General features: G+C 46.0%; 1 protein-coding gene across 8 annotated transcripts in view; it reads right to left on the minus strand.

Moving 5' to 3' along the window:
- Window positions 1-21,656, minus strand: part of DLG5 (discs large MAGUK scaffold protein 5) — a 1,254,082-nt gene that overhangs the window by 230,462 nt on the left and 1,001,964 nt on the right. For all 8 annotated transcript variants that reach the window (XM_086922111.1, XM_086922103.1, XM_086922109.1 and 5 more), the window contains one exon: window positions 15,968-16,111. In XM_086922111.1, the coding sequence (XP_086778237.1) occupies window positions 15,968-16,111 (144 nt within the window). The remainder of the gene's footprint in view (window positions 1-15,967; window positions 16,112-21,656) is intronic.

Here is a 21,656-nt window from a genome sequence, read left to right on the forward strand (position 1 = left end):
ACTGTTATTCTCAGGAATGAAAGAGCACCCAGATAGAATATATCACTTTGTTCAGACTGGGAAAGACCCTGAAAGTATTAAGGATGCCATGGCGCATCAGAAAGTTGACACTCAAGCATATATACTACGCTTTTTTATAAATTGCCTAATAAGAGAACGAGACAGGCCTGAGACAGAACAGGATGAAATGGATGCACTCAACAAGTGGGGCCAAAATATATCTGAAGGAAAACATGATAAGGGGAGTTGCATAGCCAGTATGTACAAGAAAATAAGAAAAGCAGTGATAGAAATACACGAAAAAGAGAAAGAAAAAGCTTCCTCCGAGGAGGAGGAAGAACCTGAAGAACAGGAAAAGACTACAGACACGATAGCGTATGTAGGTAAGGGGTCTTACCTTAGGAAAGGCATTCGTCCAGAAAGCAAGAGAGTTTTTCTCTCTGGCATAACCAAACCGAATTCTCCTGAACATCAGTTCCAAGAGACTGATAAAAGGCTTCGAGACCGAATAGGGTACCACGTACTCAATTCTATGGATGAACAAGAACTAGCTCGGTCAGCAGTATTATGGGCTGACAATCCGAACATATACAATGATGACACAGTAGCGCAGACATTTCTGAACCTTTCCCCAGACGAGCAGAAATTAGCAGGTGTATACATGATTCAGCACCTTCTCACGTTATACAGAAACCAACATTCTGATCCAGGTCCCTTACACGATACGTTAGAAGCACTACTCATGGATAGATGGAGAGGCCTAAGTACCAAGTTAATACAAATAATTCTAGAACAACGACATAGATATAACACTTTTGTAAGCTCCGAATATGTTCCCGCTCCGCCCCCAGAAAGAAAAATGTATCATATGGAGCGTCTGCATGGCATTGAAAGTCAGAACCCCTTACGAGAAGTGCATCCAGTTATGGGTGCCGATCACAACTTGAAACGTGTGTATGTACACACGCCTCTGACCAAGTTAGAACTGTTAGAAATGAAGAAACTAGTACCGTGTCATGACAAAGACCCTGCAGGTTTTCACAGAGAACTTAAAGACATGTTACTGATGGGGGATTACACATATGAAGATATCATGAAAATGTTAAAGGTGTTGTTGCCTACCGGCATCTACGAGAAACTCAAGGAAAAAGAATGGGAGGTGGGAGAGAAAAAGATTGTATGGGCAGAAATAGAAGACGAGGAGAACAAACGTACCCCAGGGGTAGGCCTTGGGGAGAAAACTAAAGCATTACCAGGTTTGATAGTACAGGTTCTGCCAAGATTACTGACAACTAGAAAGGAAGATTGGGATGCAATTTCGGCCTGTAAACAGAAACCAGATGAAGATACTAGTGACTTCTATTCAAGATTCGAGAAATGTTTTATTATTAATAGTGGTCTTAAACCAAGTAGCGAGTCGTACCCGCATCTTTTTGTATCAAAATTAGTGGAAAATTCCCTGTTAGCAGTTAAAAACCGTGTATACAAGGTCGAGAGTACATGGCAAGCAAACACGCCATCACAGATGTTACAAATGTTACAATACCATCAGAACAGAATTAGAGAAGAACAGGATCATGAACAGAAACGCATGAAAGACACGAAAATGAAAATGTTAGTGGCCCAATCAGTTCCAGCCGACAGCCAGAGAAAGGGTACGACCCAGACAAGTCACGCCACAGCTCCCGTTAAAGGGACATGCAACTATTGCAAGCAGCCAGGTCACTACGTACATGAATGTCCAGTTCTGAAACATAACATAGCAACAGGTAAAACTAAAGAGAGACCGCATCCACCGAGACAAGACCAGGCCCAGCAACAGACTTCACAGAACGTACAGCCCATGCAGAATACGCAGCCTATGCATGCTTCATCTCATACAGCACAGACAGTAGCGGTATCACAGCCACAGCCCATTGCCGCGACTCAACAAGTTTCCCAACAGATGTACCAGTATGCCCAATCTGCTTACCCCGATTACCAACAATACACATGAAACAGCCTAGAGAGGGAGTTGGGCTTGCCTCTTATTGAAATTCCTGTAGATCAAGAGGGTCCTTATGTACACAGTCAAGTATTGGGAAAAGACAGAAAGTTTTTAATTGACACAGGGGCAAGCCGCACAACAATCAGCCATGACGAAGTCCCAGGGGCACCCCTCTCAGGCTCACAGAATGTTTCCCTTGGTTTTTCAGGACAGCCTATTGTAAACGAGGTATCAGAACCCGTTCCCCTGGCTGTGGGTCCGTTATCACGTGTTACAGACCTGTTACTTACGAAATCATGTCCAGAAAATCTGTTAGGTATCAAAACATTGAAGGCTCTAGGAGCAGTGATATGTTGTTCCCCGGAGGGAGTTAGACTCTTTCTGCGAGATTTCAAAGGTCATTATGTATTACGAGAGTTTGATGTCAGATTGAAAAATGTACCAGATCACTTGTGTGCACAAGGCCCAACTGATGTAGGTTGTATGCATATCACACCATACCGTGTTACACTCAAGCCAGGAGTTGTTTTACCCCGAATCAGACAATACAAGTTACCACCTGATGCTGTAGTGGCTTTACTGGAAATCATTGAAGAGCTCATTGCCCAAGGAGTGGTCGTAGAGACCGACTCCAATATCTGTAATTCACCCATCATTCCGATTCTTAAACGTACTGATCCCAATGCACCGCCAGTATATCGGCTGGTGATTGATTTAAGAGAACTGAATAAATGCATTGTTCCACAGTATCCTGTGGTCCCCGATATCTCTTCCCTATTGACTGCTATTGATTCTGAAGCAACGTTCTTCACTGTAATTGACCTCAAGAACGCCTTCTTTAGTGTACCGATTGATCCAGAGAGCCAATACCTCTTCGGATTCAGTTTAAATGGACGAAGTTTCAAATTTTCCCGCGCACCTCAAGGATTCACAGAAAGCCCCAGCATCTATAGTCAAGCACTGAAAAGGCAACTAGATTGTATTCAAATGCCAGTTAACACCGCTTTACTGCAATACGTCGATGATCTGCTGATCACCGCACGAAGTGAGCCCGAATGTGAACAAGCATCACTGACAGTTCTACATTTTCTGGCCGACAAGGGACACAAGGTGTCTCCTTCGAAGCTACAATTCTGTGTTCAGCAAGTTGTGTACTTGGGTCACTTGCTGTCCAAAGTGGGGAGACAGCTCACTCCCGATCGCATTCAGTTAATTGTAAATATGCCACAACCCCAGACACAAAAGGAAGTGCGGGCCTTTATAGGCCTCACCTCGTACTGCAGACAATGGATCCCTCAGTATGCATTTCTAGCCAAACCACTCATTCAGTTAACAACACAGGAGGCAGCGACTTCGACTGTCCTCCCTTGGACTCAGGAACACACACAAGCCTTTGAAAAATTAAAGAAAGCTTTATGCCAAGCACCAGTTTTAGCGACACCATGTTACAGCAAACCTTTTACACTTTTTGTTACAGAACGTGATGGTACAGCGTTGTCTGTCCTCACCCAAGATCAAGCAGGTTCACATAAGCCTTGCGCTTATTTTTCAAGTACATTGGATTCAGTAGCCCAGGCACTCCCTGCGTGCTTGAAGTCAGTAGCAGCAACAGCTTTAGCAATCAGACAGAGCGACTCAATTGTTTTAGGACATCAGTTAACAGTACAAGTTCCACATTCTGTAGAGGTTCTTTTAAACAGAACCCAGACTCAGCACTTAACTATAGCACGACTGACAGGTTATGAATTAACGCTATTCCAGCCACACATAGAAATCAGACGCTGCAGCATTCTGAACCCCGCAACATTGTTACCTACAAATATGACAGATCCAGCCCCGCATGATTGTATAGAGATCATTAATGCAGTAACAAAGCCTCGACGAGACTTAATAGATGTCCCACTGACAAATCCAGACCTGACACTTTATGTGGATGGTTCATGCATGAGAACAAGTACAGGAGAATTAGTGGCCGCGTATGCCGTGACCACTGAAACTGAAGTTAAAGAAACACATCGTATTGACACACTGTCTGCTCAAGCGGCAGAGCTCATTGCTCTGACCCGAGCCTGTATACTAGCCAAGAACAGAAATGTTAACATATACACTGATTCCCGTTATGCGTTTGGAGTTGTACACGACTTCGGAATGTTATGGCAAGAACGAGGTTTCTTGACCTCTCATGGTGCCAAGATTCAACACGGTCCCCTCATTCAAGCACTGTTAGAAGCAATACATCTGCCTTCAGGCATATCCGTCATGAAGTGTAAAGCACATACTAAAGTTACAGATTCTGTTTCCCGGGGTAACGACCTGGCAGACCAGACAGCAAAACATACAGCATTGACTCACACCCAGACAACTGACGTGACAAAGACAATAGTACCGACACATTGTATGACAGTCAGGGATCCCGCACTGGATGTAATCGATATTCAGACACATGCTACTACAGATGAAATAAAGAAATGGACTGAACTAGGAGGGATCCAGACAGATCAAGGTTGGATGACGAAGGGAAAATCTACATGGTTTCTCCCTGACTCTATGGTTCAAGTCATAATCAATACAGCACATAGTCCTGCACATCTAGGAGAGAAAGCGATGTTAGACAGTTTACAGAATCTCTGGCACAATAAACACTTACGAGCAGCAGCAAAACAGAAAGTGCGTACTTGCATGATCTGTTGTCAGTTCAATCCAGGAAAAAGTGTCCCCGTAGAGCAAGGTGGATTTCATCCTCCCGATCACCCTTTTGAAGTCCTCCAGATGGATTATATCCAGATGGACCGTTGTCGAGGATTCAAATATGTCCTCGTAATTGTTTGTGCACTTTCCCGTTGGACCGAAGCATATCCAGTCCCAGATTACACTGCTCCGACCACTGCCAGGCAGCTGGTTCGAGAATTCTTTCCACGGTACGGCTTGCCTCGTGTCGTGTACTCAGATAACGGACAGCCATTCTCATCCGAATTAATGAAACAAGTTTCCTTGCTGCTAGGATATCAGTGGAAATTCCATTGTGTCCGACATCCCGAAGCCGCAGGCCTTGTAGAGAGGCATAACCAGACACTAAAGACCCGCCTTAGCAAAATATGTAAAGAGAAAGGGGTCGACTGGATAGTTGCCCTGCCAGTTGCATTGTTCTATATGAGGATGGTCGCCCACTCGAGATCAGGACTATCCCCGTATGAAGTGGTCTTTGGCAGACCACCGAATATGTGGGGGACGCCCATTCCTAAGAAAATTACCGATGTCGATTGTAATATGCTGACAGATTACCTTGCCTCCTTGATGTCTGCACTCCAATCATGTCGTTCACAGGTTGCCGCAGCCTTCCCTGACAACACTGATGTAAAGCCGCATGATGTCCGTCCCGGAGATCTGATCTTGATTAGGAACTTCGACAGGAAAAGTCCGCTGGAGCCCCGCTGGAAAGAGCCGAAGACCGTCCTTCTTACTACGAGGACAGCAGTAAAGGTGGAAGGCAGAAAGGGGTGGATACATACGAGTCATATTAAACAATGCAATGAACTGAAACCAGACCCAGACTCGTCCACCCCCTCCAAAGACTGTATTGAGCCAAGTGACTTTAAAGTTCCCGAACGAGAGAAAACTCCCCAAGAGGAGTATAAACTGAAACTTCGATCTAGCAAGTCAGACAGTTTAATTGTTTAAGTCCTTCCCTAGGTGAATCGGTTAAATAGTTTCTGACATGTATCCCCTAGATCGAGATAGAGAGAGAGAGAGACAACTCAAGAAACGTACATATTGCAAATCACTCCGCAGTCACTGTATAGTGACATTATTGATTATGTTTTTTCTAAGTCTTCTGATTATTGTTGCAAGTATACTGCTTCCTATCTACTACCCTATTTTCAAGCGTGAACAATCTGCTTACAATATTTCTGCTGAACATTCTTTTAGTGAATTACCTCCACACGAACTTTCTTACAGACTTGCGCTGCGCAACAACACATTCATTAGTATGTTACATCACTCCCATCAGACTAACAATGCTACAAACTGCTGGATATGTGGCCGACTCCCTCCTTACCAGAAATACAAGGGAGCTCTGCCCCTCTTTCCGTACCCGTTCACTCATAATGGCTCCTGTGGTGCATGGTTTAGAATAATTAATTCCTTAGATCCTGATATTGCTGTTTTCAAAGGGAGCTGGGTTTGGGGAAACTTGAACTTAGTTCTGCTTAATGTCTGTTACCCTGATAAGAAGGGACTCCCCACTAGAATAGGAACTGATCTAGAAAATGAAGTATATGGATTAGGTAATTACACAATTAACCTTATGATTCTTACTGTTGAATCCGAAGCTGCACCAGTTCTCCCTGCTATGTCAGTATTACCAGTCACTGGTGAATTATGTGTCAGTAAGAAAGGTTCAGTACACTTAGGTCATAGTAAATGTACTACTGTGGTCAAATTCAGTGATCAAGGTAAATCGTCCTTTAGAGCTACCCGTCATTCCTACTTTGTTTGTGGTCATACCGCATACATACGCTTACCTCCAGATTGGGATGGTACCTGTTACATTGCATTCCTTCTGCCACCTGTCTTTCTAGCCCCTCCTGATTATCACAGAAATACAAATCTAGTAAAGAATAGACTCCGAAGAGATCTCCCGATTATCGACTACACAGAAACGGCATGGGAACAATATACAGATTTTAATAAAGGATTCTTTTTCTTCTTAGGCCCCGTCCAGAATAGTAAACTAATACGCAGATTAACTAGAACACTTGAAGCAGTAGTAAATGAAACTGCCTCCGCCCTAGGTAACTTAACAGAAGAGCAGTCCGCCATGCGGGTTGTTGTTCTTCAGAATCGTCTTGTTATTGACGTCATCTTGGCAGATAGAGGCGGAGCTTGTAAGGTCATCGGGTCAAGTTGCTGTGTTTTTATTCCAGAAAACGCGCCATCTGTATACAAAGCTATTACACGTCTTCATAAAATTGCAAATCTGATACATCAGAATCCAGGCACCTGGACTTGGTCCGGTTGGTTCTGGACAACGTTAACTGCTTGGGGATGGAAGATCCTATCCTTCCTAGGCATTGGCCTAGTCCTAGTATTCAGTTGCTGCCTGTGCCTACAGTGTGGGCCAGCGATTTGTGGACTGTGTGCCACATCATGCATTGAACATTCCAGTTTTTTCTCAAAACGTGAAAGAAAGAAAGAAGAGCAAATGATGTTACAAGAACAAACTGATCGATTCATGAGGATCGATATATCATGAAGGGTCCGTAGGGAACAAGGAGGGAATGAGGAAATATAAATTTTATGGTCAAGTTGTGTTCCCTATCGTGTACCCCACCGTCTCCATGTACCAGCATAAAGTGCATGTAACTTCCCTCCTGAGCCAGCTATGAAGACGCAAATACATTTGCGTCCAACGTTAACATGTCCTCTTTCAGACCCACCCTGAATGGGTTGAATAGCCCGTTCCTAAGTATGCTATGCCAATGTCTTTTTGTGGTGTACTTTACACGTTTTTCAGCTCTGGCAAAGTAGGCCCTGAATTCTGCCATCGAGCCTTTTCCTTCTGCCTTCTGACTCTGAAAGCCTCAGCCCAGGCTGTCTCTGTACCCGTGACCTCTGACTTACTTCCAGCGCGGCCCACCGCGCTCAGCTCAGCCTGCTGCCTGCCAAGACTGACTTCAACCTTCGAATTATCTGTTCCGCTCCTCGAAAATACATTCCTGCCTACTAGTGTAAGTAAACATCCTTCCAGCTGCAGGGCGAAGGGCCCGGCCTCACTGTCTCCTTGCAAGTAATTCATAGCCCCTGTTACCATGGAAGGCCCATGCCCCTCGCATTCTCATGTAGACACTTAGGCGCTTATACACGCACTCACAGTCAGTATAGAATAGCTTCAGCCCCAGAGACCTTTTCCGTTTAGATAATATGGTTCCCAAACATCAGATATGATAGAAGTAAGAGTTGATCTGACATGCCAGACTTCTGTCTCTTTCCGCCAGTGTAAATGTCAAGTCCCCTGCACCCTCCAGTTTCCACGTCAATCACACGTCATGCAGCTGCGCGCGCATCCAAGCCTCAGATTTCGGCTGACATTGCAACATTTCTGCTTTGTGCCACCCACTCGTGACACTTACATGTGACGTTTCTAGCCCACACCTCTAGTTCACGCCTTCTGATTACGTATCACTACCACGTGAATGCTGTTATCTTGTCTTCTCTCAGCTGTTACGCCTACTATATTGGTTTCTATGATGTGATTTAAGTATATAAGCTATGTATTGTCAATAAAATATTGCTCTATCCCTTCCTGAACCCTCGTGGTTGCAGGAACATGATATCCAGTTCTAGAACGATTCCTTTTTAAGGAATAAAACCCCTAAGAACTCTAACACCACGGACTCTGTTTTTTTCTTTCCGATTGAGTTATTATTGATTAAGTACTTACCTGCATAGAAATTAAGACGGTAAATCAAATATTTACGACACTGTATAAGGCCAGAAATCTATGGTTTTTTCAGTGAATTTGCAAGGTTTTTTAAATGCTAATTCCTAACTATATAGACCTGAAAGCCCACCAGGAATCTCCAGTATGAGCCAGGGGACTGCATTGCAGAGAGGTGTAATGAAGCCACGCCCCTTTTTACACCTCTCTGCAACACAGCCCCCGGGCGTGTTTGCAGAGGGGGAACTAATTCCCCTTGCATACGGGGGGTCCCTGGGGGCCAACTAGCCCACCTTTAACCTGCAGTATTCCCCAGGGGGCTGCATTGCAGAGAGGTGTAATGAGGCCACACCCTTTTTTACACCTCTCTGCAACGCAGCCCCTGTGCATGTTTACATACTTGGGGCCCCTGGGGGCCAACTAGCTCACCTGGAACCTCCAGTATGCGCCAGGGGGCTGCATTGCACAGAGGTGTAATGAGGCTATGCCCCTTGTTACACCTCTCTGCAACGCAGCCCCCTGGCGCGTTTGCAGAGGGGGAACTAATTCCCTTGCATACTGGGGGTCCCTGGGGGCCAACTAGCCCACCAGGAGCCTCCAGTATGCACCAGGGGGCTATGTTGCTTTGCCCCGGAGGGCGGCGGTCCCCGGGGCAGTATGGGTGGTATTGGGCACCCCCCACACTTCTTTATCACTATGCCCCGCGATTTGGTCCCCCTGGGGGGTAATTTTTAAAAAAACATACCGGGTTTTAAAAAATAAATAAAAATTGGCCTTGGGGGTCCTTGTGGGACCACCTTAACAGGCCTAGGGGGTCAGGATGTCCTCTTTTTGTGTTCTACACGTTTGTTTTTCTGCTTTCTTGTGCCTCAGTATAATGAGCACAAGATGGCTGCCAACACTTCCTGGTTTGGAGTGTTGACAGCCAATAAGCATGCAAATTTCTCGGAAAGGTCTGCAAACCGTCCGCGTACCGTACGCACGCGGACCCGTGCGCGCACGGTACGCGCACCCCGCAATTTTTCGAAAAAATAATATATATATATTTTTTTGCCTTGTGGGTCCTAGTGAGACCCCCTGAGCAGGCCTAGGGGGTCAGGGTGCCCCCTTTTTTAGTTCTACACATTTGTTTTTCTGCTTTCTTCTGCCTCAGTCTACCGAGGCACAAGATGGCTGCCGACAATTTCTGTTTTGGAGTGTTGACAGACATATATAAACATATATAATCTGCATATCTATATTAATACAAATACAAATGCATGCATACATATATGCATACATATGCATGTTATTTACATGAAAGTTTGAAAAACACTAATAAAAGCAAAGCTAAAAAGCCACCTCATTACAAACAGAATGGATTTAACTTAAACGAGGGCGATGCTTGTTTACTTTGGTTCCATCAAGAAGGCATTCAGATGTGTCATACATTTGCCATCAATTCTGAATGTTAGCACTCTAGTTGCTCATTAGATCACTGTAGTAAAGCTACTGCTCACCAGGGAAGTCTGCTGCTGGTATTCAGAGTGCATGTTTCAGTCTGCATGTCAGAATTTTTTTAATGAAATAGAAGAGGATTTGAGAAGTGCCTCAAAATGTGCCCTAATTTGTCTTTCTGAAGCACTAATCATATTTTCTATGGCAAAATGAACCCCCCTCATTTTGTTCCTTTTTAAATTAAATGTTTTCAGACTTACCACTTCATTCCAATCAAGATGGCTTCTGGTGTGCCATACCTTTGTTATAAGGACTGTTAGCGCTCTAGTTGTTCTTTAGAACAGTCTAGGAGGCTGCAGTATAACACAAAGGAATCAACTGACAGTCTCTGTCCTTGTTGGATGTACATGTTTTACTGAGAATGTCAGACTTCATTCTCACATGACTGAGAAAGATAATGTGAATTTACAGAAAATATGCTTTCAGTTTAGCTTATAGATCCCCTTCCAAACCATTGTGGGAAAAGCATGAGATAATCGTTTTCTTTCAAACATGATTCATTATATCCCAGCAGAAGGATTTTCACATGGTAAAATCACCTTAGAACACACCACAATTCCTAAAATGAGTATGGTACCATCAACAAATGATTTATAATGTAACTAAAGTCCTAAAACCTTCTATTAACTGCACTGCTTTTTAATGAGGTGCTATCATGTATATTGGTCCCAAGATGGCTGCCAACACTTCTTGGATGAAGTGCTGACAGCCAATCAGATCTCAGGATGAGATGTGTGGTTAGGCTCCGCCCAGATATATATTTTTTCTCTTTTGATTTCTCAGGAACTACTGGAGGGATTTTCACCAAATATAGAAAAGGCACTTCTGCATACCAGTCCCTACCAGTTTGCCAAGTTTGGTGTAATTCCGTTCAGCCGTTCGGGCTGTAGCCGTGTCTAATCGTCAATGGAAATTAACATGGGAAAAACACGTTTTGGGACCCCCCTTTTTTCTCGGCCCCCGCTTGACGAATCCCCCCAAAACTTTCAGGGAAGGAGCAGAACTGAGCTGGCCAAAATTCTGGAAAATTGCACGCAATTTCCTCAATCGATGCAAAAGTTATTCCCAATAGAATGTTGCGGATTTCCTATGGTAACTACGTCCTAACTATATATACCTACTAGCGACCACCAGTAGGTAATCTATCTATATATATATATTTATATCTATATATCTATCTATATATACATCTATATATCTATATATATATATATATATATATATATATATATATCTATATATCTCTATGTCTATATCTATATCTATATAGCTAAAAGCTCCGGGGTCCCGCACATGGGCGGGGATAATTCACTGCTTATGACTTTGATGAGTATCCCCTGGAAGAGAATACCTGCACTACACTGCCCCGGACAGAGGGAAGGAATGCTTTCAGTGCAAGCCGGATCGCCCGAAGCTCTAAAAGGTTGTTATGGAGCCGGGACTCCGCTGGAGACCAGAGGCCTCTGATCTTCACCTCTCCCAAGTGGTCTCCCAATCACAGGAGGGACGCATCATTCACCACTTTGTGCTCCGGTTGGGGAACGGATAGGGATCTGCCATTGACCCAATAGTGATTCGTGAGCCACCACTGCAAGTGCCGTGCAGTGCCCTCCGAGATCTGGACGTGATCGGACAGGCTGCCCTGATGCTGTGCCTACTGGAACTTCAGGACCCACTGCAGAGCCCGCATATGCCATCTGGCATGTTGTACCAGCAGGATGCAGAAGGCCATCAGACCCAGTAGCCGGAGGGTCATACTGACTGAAACCTGGGATAGAGATGAAAGATCGGAATCATAGCCTGAATATCCAGGACTTGCTGCTCGGGAGCATAAACCCGAAACCGCATCGAATCCAGAACCGCTCCGATGAAGGGGAGCTTCTGAGAGGGACTCAGGTGCGACTTCGGCACAATGATGGAAAACCCCAGCAAGTGGAGGTCAGCTGTAGTCTGAAGGTGGGTGACGACTGCCTGGGGCGAGCCCGCCTTCAACAACCAGTTGTCGAGGTAGGGGAAGACTGACACCCTGACCTGCACAGATGAGCTGCGACCACCGCCATCCGAAGGGCACTGGTAAGGCCAAAGGGGAGCAAAGCAAACTGAAAATGCTCCTGGACCACCGTGAACCGCAGGTAACACTGGTTGGCCGCCAGGACGGAATGTGAAAATATGTGTCCTGCAAGTCCAAGGCTACCATCCAGTCTCCAGGGTCGAGGGCAGCCAAGACCTGAGCCAGAGTCAACATCTTGAACTTCTCCTTCCGGAGGAAGCGATTGACTGCCCGAGGTCCAAGATTGGGTGCAAGCCCTCTTTGTCTTTCTTGGGGACAAGAAAGTAGTGGGAATAACAACCACGTCCTACTACCAGCCCAGGAACACGCTCGATGGCCCCCTTGGCCAAGAGGGCCGTGACTTCCTGTTGGAGAAGCACGAAGTGATCCCCCGACAAGCGGTGGAACAGAGGAGGAATGGCAGGGGGGGGTAGACTCGAAGGGGAGGGAGTAGCCCCTCCGGACGAGCTGCAACACTCACTTGTCGGAAGTGACAGAACGCCAATGGGGAACGTGATGGCAAATCCTGACACCCACTGGCGTGGGATGCGACCCGAAGCTCAGACCAGGAAGGCTTCAAGGTATACGTCGCGGGGCGAAGGTGGACTGAACCTCACGCCGGCCCCCGGAGCCACCACGGCAGCCGCTGTGCCCACGGGCCCGCTGAGTCTGGTTCTGCGCAGGCTTCTGGCTAAACGAACGGCCAGGGGTGCCTCTGCCATGTCCATGAAAGGAATGAAACGTGGACGTGGCCGGTCACGCGGTGGAAAGGCCAAAGGACTTGGCCATAGCTCGAGAGTCCTTAAAATTCTCCAGTGCCGTGTCGGCCTTATCACCAAACAGGCGATTGCCATCAAAAGGCATGTCCATGAGTGAGCTCTGAACGTCCAGGGAGAACCCAGTGGACCTCAGACAGGCATGGCGCCGAAGCGCCACGGTCGTGGAAATTGCCCAACCAAAGGAGTCCACGGTGTCCAAGCCAAAACGAATGGCAAATCTAGCCGCGTCCTTACCCCCGGTCCCCCTCGAACGCATTCGGGGCCGACGGGGGGACGTCGGAGAGCGAAAACGCTTCTACGACTTCTTTTTGTGCCGTTTCCTACCCGAATCCGAAGGGGAAGAGGAGTGGTGTTGACAACTCTGTGAGGGTTCACGAGAACGACCCCTGGATCTGGAACAGCGCGGGGACGAGCGCTAAACTTTAAACAACTTCCGGCGCCGTTCTATCAGGGACTTCCGGGCCATAGCCCTACAGTCAAGACAGGACCGGGAGTCATGGTCCCGCTCCAGGCAGTAGAGACAGACGTCATGAGGGTCCGCCACCGACATATTGCGATGGCAGGTCCCGCAAGACTTAAAACCAGGCATCCCTACACGCACCAGAGGAAACCAACATGAGACAAAAGTCTCAAAAAGAGAGTAAAAAAATTACTAGGATACGTGCTCTAACCGGATCTGCGCTTACTGACGCGGAAAAAGAAAGAACTGACGCCAGCGCGCATGGGTGGCACCTAAGTAGTCTCAGTGACGCCATCTCCGCGCATACGACGCCACCAACTGACACGGAGCTGCAGGATGCCACCTACTGACGCGCAGGTGTACTGCTAAGTAAAACTTTCCGGATCCAGTCTTAGGCCTGGGGATATTCTAAAGTAAGGAATTATCACTAAGGTGTCTCTTTCAGATAAATGACCAGCCTCTGGTGGGTTCCCTGGCTGGTACACACCAGCCTGCCACCACAAGACATGTTCGTGACCACTAGGGTGGAAGCCTTCGCTCCCTAGGCCCAGAACCAAAGCCTTTCCTGGGCAGAGGTGTTCACACCTCCCCCAGGCCAGGAGGAGCCATCTGTGGCAGGGGAGCTTCTTAGGCCTGGCTGCCTTTGTAATGTGACCCCCAGCCTCTCCTGCTTCGGCGGGAAAAACTAGCCAGCCCAGAAGGTGTGCACAGCTCTTCCAACTCCACCCCTCAGATTGGGGAGGCGAGGTGAAGCCCACTCTTCAGTGCCTGCCATCTTGCAGATAGCAGGCCCTCCCCAATCAGGATTAGGGAATGTGCCCACTCCCACCTGTGGGGTGAGCACACCAAGGGTGTAGTCACCGTAAAGTCAGTAGCCCACTGGCTACTGACCTCAAGACCCCTAAAGCGCCCCCTAAATACAGTATTTAGGGGGCAGCCCTGAACGAAGAAACCTGATTCCTGCAACCTAAGAAGGACGAAAGAAGATGCCCAGCAGAGGAGACTGCAGAGAAGAACTGACTTGGCCCCAGCCCTATCGGATGATCTACAGTTTCCAGAGATCCTACGACAAAAGTCGCCTTGTCCTGCAGCCAGCAACCTATGGAACCCCTGGGAGGACTGACTGCCTTCAACAAAGACCGGATATCCTGTGAACAGCAGCTCTGTTCAAAAGAATCTCCACAGCAAGACCCGGAGCCAGCTGAGGACAAAGAAACACGACGCCTGGAACCACCACTGCACCCATCGCCTACGGCCCAAGTGGGTTGACCGCTACTGGCCTCCCCGACGTCGCCTGCAGCCTCTGCACGGAGACCCCCCCAACCACGATTGGCCTGGTAAGGTGAAATCCCCCCTCAAAAGAGACCCCTGCATACAGCAGCCCTACAGCCTGGAGAAAAGAACCCAAGGTGCACCTATGCCCATGAGCCCTCCAACTTACCACCCCAGCTGTTGGTTCCTCCCGGAAGTCTTCCTGGAGCGAGCCTGCAGCCAAAATCCAAAACCGACAACTCCCCTTGAAAACAACAGGGCACCGGTCGCCAAAACAGCAGCCTGCACCCCGACAACCCTGCGCCGTTGCGGGTGCATTTTTGCGCTAAACTAGATCCCCCTTTGCCCTGAGCCTAACACCAGGAGCTTATTTCACACAGCCTTGTGGCCTGCTCATGAGCTGCCACCAACTGGCGGCCCCCAAATCCCCCATTGGATAACACTAGGCATTAGCACTCTGTACCCAGCCGCTAAAGTGACGCTGAGGGTGATTTGAGAGTGCATCCTGAACCCTGGTTCTAACCCCAGAATACCAACTCTCACAACAAAATACTTACCCGTTAACCGAAAACTTAATTTCTCTCCATAGGAATACATTGACTGTTTTTCCTTGAAAAAAATTATGTGTGGAGTTGGTTTTGTATGGAACTTTGAAAAACTGCTAAGAACTAAAAAATGCTTACTTACCTTTTCTCTAGGAAATGTCCCAGTGTGATATCTAGGTGTATAACACAGAGTAGAAAAAGTAATCCAGTACGTAATCTGCAAAGTAATCTAACAGTAATTTCGACTGTATTGAAAGCATTTTAAAACCTGTAGCAAACCCATTTTCATTCAGCGTGCTTGTATTGTTCAACCTGCCTTGAAAAGTACCATATACACTTACCTGTGACAGGCTCGCTTAGTTCTAGGAAATAAATACAACTAAATAATATATTAATACAAATCAAATTGATCGGAGTTCAGTCTTTGAGTGTGTGACATAATTTGCTGATTGAGTGTGTAAAACAAATGCTTAACACTACCCTCTGATGAAGCATTACTGCTCGCCCACTCTACCACAAATAGAGAGTAAGGTGCTATCTACTTTTACCTCTGCCTACCTTTGGGGTTCTACTGGACTAAGTGCACACTATACCTAACTTTGGTATAGTATATGCAGAGCCAGCTTCCTACAGCGTCTCCATGTGCTCAAAGCCTCAGATCGCAGCAGAGGTAGTACAGTCATCTATCAATGAAAATCAGGAGTGACAAGCTCCACTCAAATATAGGAGTTCCCTAAATGCAGTTTGAAAAGAAAAGGTCGCACCCAAATCTTGACATATCATCGGAAGCTGCCAATACCTAAAGGTAGTAACCCTGACAAACCCTCTGATTCTCTTTCATTCAACCAGCGAGTCTGTCTGGATATAGAGGTTCATCATGTATGTGCAAGAACTTACAACTAAGGGATCAACAAAAAGAAGAAAGCAAGACTACTAACCGAGAGGGCACCGACAAAATTTCCCAGGTGACTCTTTAACTAGCATGTCCTTCACAGCATCAACAAGTGGACCCAGGAGGAGCACCGGCCTCTGTGAAGCACAATCCACCTTCTGTACTCTCTGGTATGCCAAACTTGCTGCATCTGTAAAAAAAAAAAAAGACTTAATGTTATAGATGTATTTTCCAGAGCCATCTAAAATAAAGATACATTCATTACTGTACATCTTTCTACACAATTGTTTTCAATTTCTGATTTAGAAAAGGTAGGTATAAGGTGCCACCTAGCCCAAGGGTAGTAGTTGCTGTTACGCAGTCTTACAAATAAAAACACAAATGTACTAAGTTTTTTTCTGCATACATGACAGAATTTTTTTTTTGTCTTTAGACACATATAGTGAAAAATGCACAGATTGTCATATATGTAAGGCTCTAACCAAAGTCTGTGAAATTGTAGCAATTGAGCTGTATCCCACGTGTGATTGCATGTATGCTTTACTAACCGGAATGCTATACACACAGTCCGAGAGAAAGTTATCCTAAAAAGCGACTTGATTAACCAAGATAGTTATTTGAGCAGTCGTGGCCTGAATCAAAAGAGGTAGTGTGCTGGTTGAGATTAGATACAGTACATCATAACTATCATGATATCACTAATGACAGACTGTCCAGTTTAAGTTGTTACTTAGTTAGAAAAACAGCACTGAAACACCTTCTGACAAAGATTTTAATCTGCCACTGTGCTGTTTTAGACCAAGTTTCTGATTGTAAAACAATGTTCACAATTGGAAGCTCACAGTCATCTCTCATACGAAACAATGGAGAAATGATTTTCTCTGGGGATGATCTGGATACCGATCTGCCAAAACAGAGGACAGTTACATTACGTTTTGTTATCAATAATTGAATGCACTCACTACTAGACTACAACATCATCAATTTAATTAAAGCATTCTGGAAAAAACCTTGTTAAAACTTTCTAAAATTGGTACTTCAGTTTTCAGAGCTTGTGCTTTTTCGGATAATTTTTTTTCACATGAAAGACTTGCTAATATACCCGGTTTAGAACTAGGGTGGTCCTAGAATGTAAAACTCAGTTATCTTGTGGCTCTTAAGAGCTAGCAACTTTGGTCAACACAGAGTCCAGAAGGGTAGATCTTATCAAAAGAGTTGCTCAGTCTTGGTTCTGATCGGTAACGGAAATTTGTCAAGGGCCTTGCTTTATAAAGGATATATAAGATCTTCTTGGAGCTCTGAATCTGGTTAGCAAGTAAGTCAGCATAACCCTGCAAACTCTGGCAGAGTTTGAGTAAGCCTTGAGTGTGTCACATGGATTTCCTATAGCCAGTCTGCTAAGGTTGGTGATGGGACCTTGCCCAACACCATGCCAAAGGGAGCTACTGGGTACCAAAAATAAGGCAGTGCGAGGGAGGAGATCCCAAATAAATGAACAAATTCCTCACTCAGTACACCTGTTTTACCAGCATCATTCTTGTGGGTTCTCTCCTGCAAGTTCAGGTGACGGGTAAAGGCAGTCTCTTGGCACTTGGAGACAGGACAGAATCCCTGGACTCCTTGGGTCACCCTGGGACCACCATTCAGGAAAGGGCATCAAAATAAAACCCTGGCCAATATATTCACTAGACAGCTGTTGATATTTATCTTTTCTGACCATTGAGGTGCCTGGGTCCAGTTATGCACATTTCTCCTTTCCATAGGTCTCAATGTGCAGTCCTTTCTAATATGGACACTCATCCAGCTAATGTTCATAAATTAAGTGCACAGATTGTAAACTCATGCAAGTGACCAGTTGTTGGACCTGACTCTTTTGGCAGGTTCACCCCAAGACTTTTTGCTTTTTCCTAGCCTGTTTCTGGAACCTGGTGGTGGTGATTTTAGGCCCCTGTGCACTTTTTCACTGTGGTACAGTGTACAGTGCTTCAGCTCTCTGTGTATGTGTGGTGAGTGACCTGCCCTCCCATAGGAATGAATGGGGAATATGTATGCCCATGGTAGTTCCTGATGTGTGGGGAGTGCAGGGTCGAGTTTGATATGTACGAACTCGTGAGATTGAATGCTGCGAAATGATATATGCGGCATGACTGTGTCTAGTGTAGAAGTGCCACTTTTAAAAGTTGGCATATTTGTGTAATTTGTGTCTGGCGTGTGATTGGCTGGTGAGCCTGGTCCAGGAGTGCCTGGGCCTGCTTGTGGATTGACTGTCTGGTTTGAGGGTGACAGGGGCTGGGAGCCCCAGGAGGTTGTCTGAGTCAGCCCGTGGATGAAAGGCTGCATCCGCTTCCAGGGAAGTGGGAGGAGATGGCACCTGGGAGTGACTAGGGCTGTGCCTGTCTGACCACAATGCTGGCTCCACCTCCCGCTGGGCGACTGTCACCTCTGTCCCCGACACTGAAGAGAGTTCCCTATAACCAGTTCTAGCTGGTTCTCACACTGCCTGCACAAAGTGGAGAAGTGTGGCTCAGGGGTTAGAGGCGGCAGACCCGAAGCCGAGATCGGTCCTGGACCAGGGTTCAATTCCCCGCCTCGGCGGGTCTTGGGCTAAAAATTCCACAGACTCGATAATTCTCGTTCCGGTGCCTTCTCGACTCACGGGTTCACACTCTGCGACTCTGGGCAATAGCTTGCTTAATCTCCACAACGGCCCCTCGCGGCGGGATGCCTGACTTTCACCTTGTGGATACCCGCTGGGGCTATCACACAGGGGAATATCAGGACGGGTTCCCTAAGCAAGCGCCGGGACACCCACTGCGGGTAGCTGTGCGCTATATAAGCTCAACTACATTTACATTTACTTCAAAGAGGTTTATGCATCATGTATTTCCCTTGTCTTACACCTCTGAATGTTTTTAGGCATCATATGTTTTTCCTTTACTACTCCTCTGAATGTGTTTCATGCATCATGGGTAATGTGTTCTTGTTTATACCTCTAAATGTATTTTATTCTTAGGTGGTTGATCTTTTTAGTACAGGTGGTCCTAGTGAGGTCCTGGTTCCTGTTACCAGTGGTTACTGGTTGTGTGCCATACTTGCTAATTTGTGCTACTATGATTTTTATTCTTTATTATTCTTTATTCTAAAAGTGCTATTTCTGATTCTGACAGTGGCCCATGTGGCCCTGTCCTGTAAATAATCCCTTGTAAATATTGCCCGTGCCAGTTGGCACAATGTACATGTGTGATACTATCTGATGTGTTTTTACAATACAAAAGTTATTTTATAATATCCTTGTGTGGAGTCCCTTTTGTGGTGTGCCTAGTATGTTGTTGCTGTTGTGTGCTGGCGCAAATGCTTTACACATTGCCTCCGAGTTTAGCCTTACTGCTCGTGCCAAGCTACCAGGAGGTGAGCAGGGGTTATCTTGGCGTGTGACTCTCTTGCCCTGACTAGAATGGTGGTTTCTGCCTAGCTTTGGCGTCAGCCTTAGCCAACCAGAAATAGCCAGTTCTAACACCAGTGTAATTTAATTGGTCGTACCACTACACAATCAGAATTTAAGGTTAGTTCTGCACAGTGAGTAAAGACATAACTGATCACATGACCAAGAAATGTGTTTTGTGATGAAATCCGTCAAGAAGCACAGACATTAAGGTTGTCTTCATCTCAGAGTAAACACCACTGAAATGATCTACTGTTGCCACAATTTATTACAATAGCTGCACAAAGTTAACAAACACAAAGATGTATCATAAAGTACCCTGTCCTGCACTGAATTCTTAACAGCTGAACATGTGAAATAACTGTGCAGAAATAGCTACAAACAACACTACACAATTTGCAATTGCTGCCTCAAAGAAATAATTAAAACTGTAGGGGCGCTACTACACTTCCCTTTACAGATATGTAGTGTGTGTACTGCCTTTCTGTCCTCCTTTTACCTGTTCACACAATGTGAACCACACAAAGACCTTTCTTAAGGCATTTATATCTGTTAGCACAACCACAAACATTCAGCTCCAAATGTGCTACTCATTTCTTTGTCAGCTTGCCAAGCAGCATTCCATACTTAGCTTCATTCTGATCCTAACAATATTGTAGAAGGTTGTCGATCATCTAGATCAACCCAAAAACCTATAACCCACTTTAAACAATCTCCCCACTGTCAATTATGTAATTTCCTCCTTTCCCACCCACAAACACCAAAACAATGCATCCACTCTATCCATCTTATTGCCTCTAAATCTCTTCAGTTTGAGAAATCTAACAAGTTACTTACCTTCGGTAACGAGTATTTGTAAGAGACATATGTTAGTTATAGATTCCTTACCTCAGAATTACTCCAGGCGTTAGACTGGATCCGGAGATTTTTTTTCTTAGCAGTACCCCTGAGCATCGGTAGGTGACGTCTGTCAACTCCGCTTCCGTCGATGGAATCGTGGTTGCCGGAATGACTTTGCGGTGTCTACTTAGACGCCGCCCCTGTGCACTGGCGTCAGTTCTGACACGCCTTTCCACGCTAGAAGCACAGAGCCATGCAAGACAATGACAACTGAAATACATAACTAGGGTCCTGGAAGGGAGTTCCTATACCTAGAAGTCAGTTCCCAGACCGAGGAGGATGGGTGGGGCGGTAAGGAACCTATAACAACATATGTCTCTTACAGATGAACAAGTTACTTACCTTCGGTAACAATGTATCTGTAAGAGACATATGTAGTTATAGATTCCTTACCTATAGAATTACCCCCAGGTGTCAGACTGGATCTGGAGAATTTTTTCGTAGCAGTACTCCTACACGTCGGTAGGTGGAGTCGGTCGAATCTGCGTCCTTCGACTGCGTGGCCGGGATGAAATTGCAGTGTCTACTTAGATGCCACCCATGCGCGCCGACGTCAGTTCGGACACGACTTTCCAGGAGCGCAGAGCCATGCAAGACATTGACCACTGATGCAGGAAACTATGGCTCTGGAAGGGAGTTCCTATCCCTAGAAGTCAGTTTGCAGAACAGGGAGGATGGGTGAGGCGATAAGGAATCTATAACTACATATGTCTTAAGTAACGTGTTCATCTCAAAGAGACTGTAGTTATAGATTCCTTACCTATAGGAATAGATACCCCCAGCAATGCCAACCCCGGTGGAGGGTCTGCAAACTAAGTTCACACCAGAAAGTCCTGGAGAACAAAACAGCCAAAAAAGGAAGTCTCTCCGGACTTGGCTATCCAGGCAGTAATGTTGTGTGAACATGAGCAGGGGTGCCCACGTGGCTGCCTGGCACATGTCAATCAGCAGAACTCCACATCCCAAAGCAGTAGTGACTGCAGTCGCCCTGGTAGAGTGGGTGTGCAGTCTTACAAGAGGTTTTGCCAAAGAATAGCATATTTTGATGCATAGGACAACCCATGGAGAGATGGTACGTTTGTGCATGGCCCGACCTTTCTTGGCGCCCACATAACCCATGAGGAGTTGATAGTCTACCCAGAAATCTTTAGTGCAGTCACGGTAGATGGACAGCCCACGTTTTGGGTCCAGACGGTGGAGTCTCTCCTCTTTGGAAGGGTGTGGAGGTGGGAAGAAGGTGGGCAATGTGATGGTCTAATCTATATGGAAAGAGGTAACTACTTTGGACAGGAAAGAAGGTTTAGCACAAAGGACCACTTTGTCTGGATGAACAGCAAGAAAAGGAGGCTTGGAGGACAAAGTATGAAGCTCACTCACTGTGCGGGCAGAGGTG

The sequence above is a fragment of the Lissotriton vulgaris genome, chromosome 5 (genome assembly GCF_964263255.1).
Source record: "Lissotriton vulgaris chromosome 5, aLisVul1.2, whole genome shotgun sequence".
Taxonomy (NCBI): Eukaryota; Metazoa; Chordata; class Amphibia; order Caudata; family Salamandridae; genus Lissotriton; species Lissotriton vulgaris.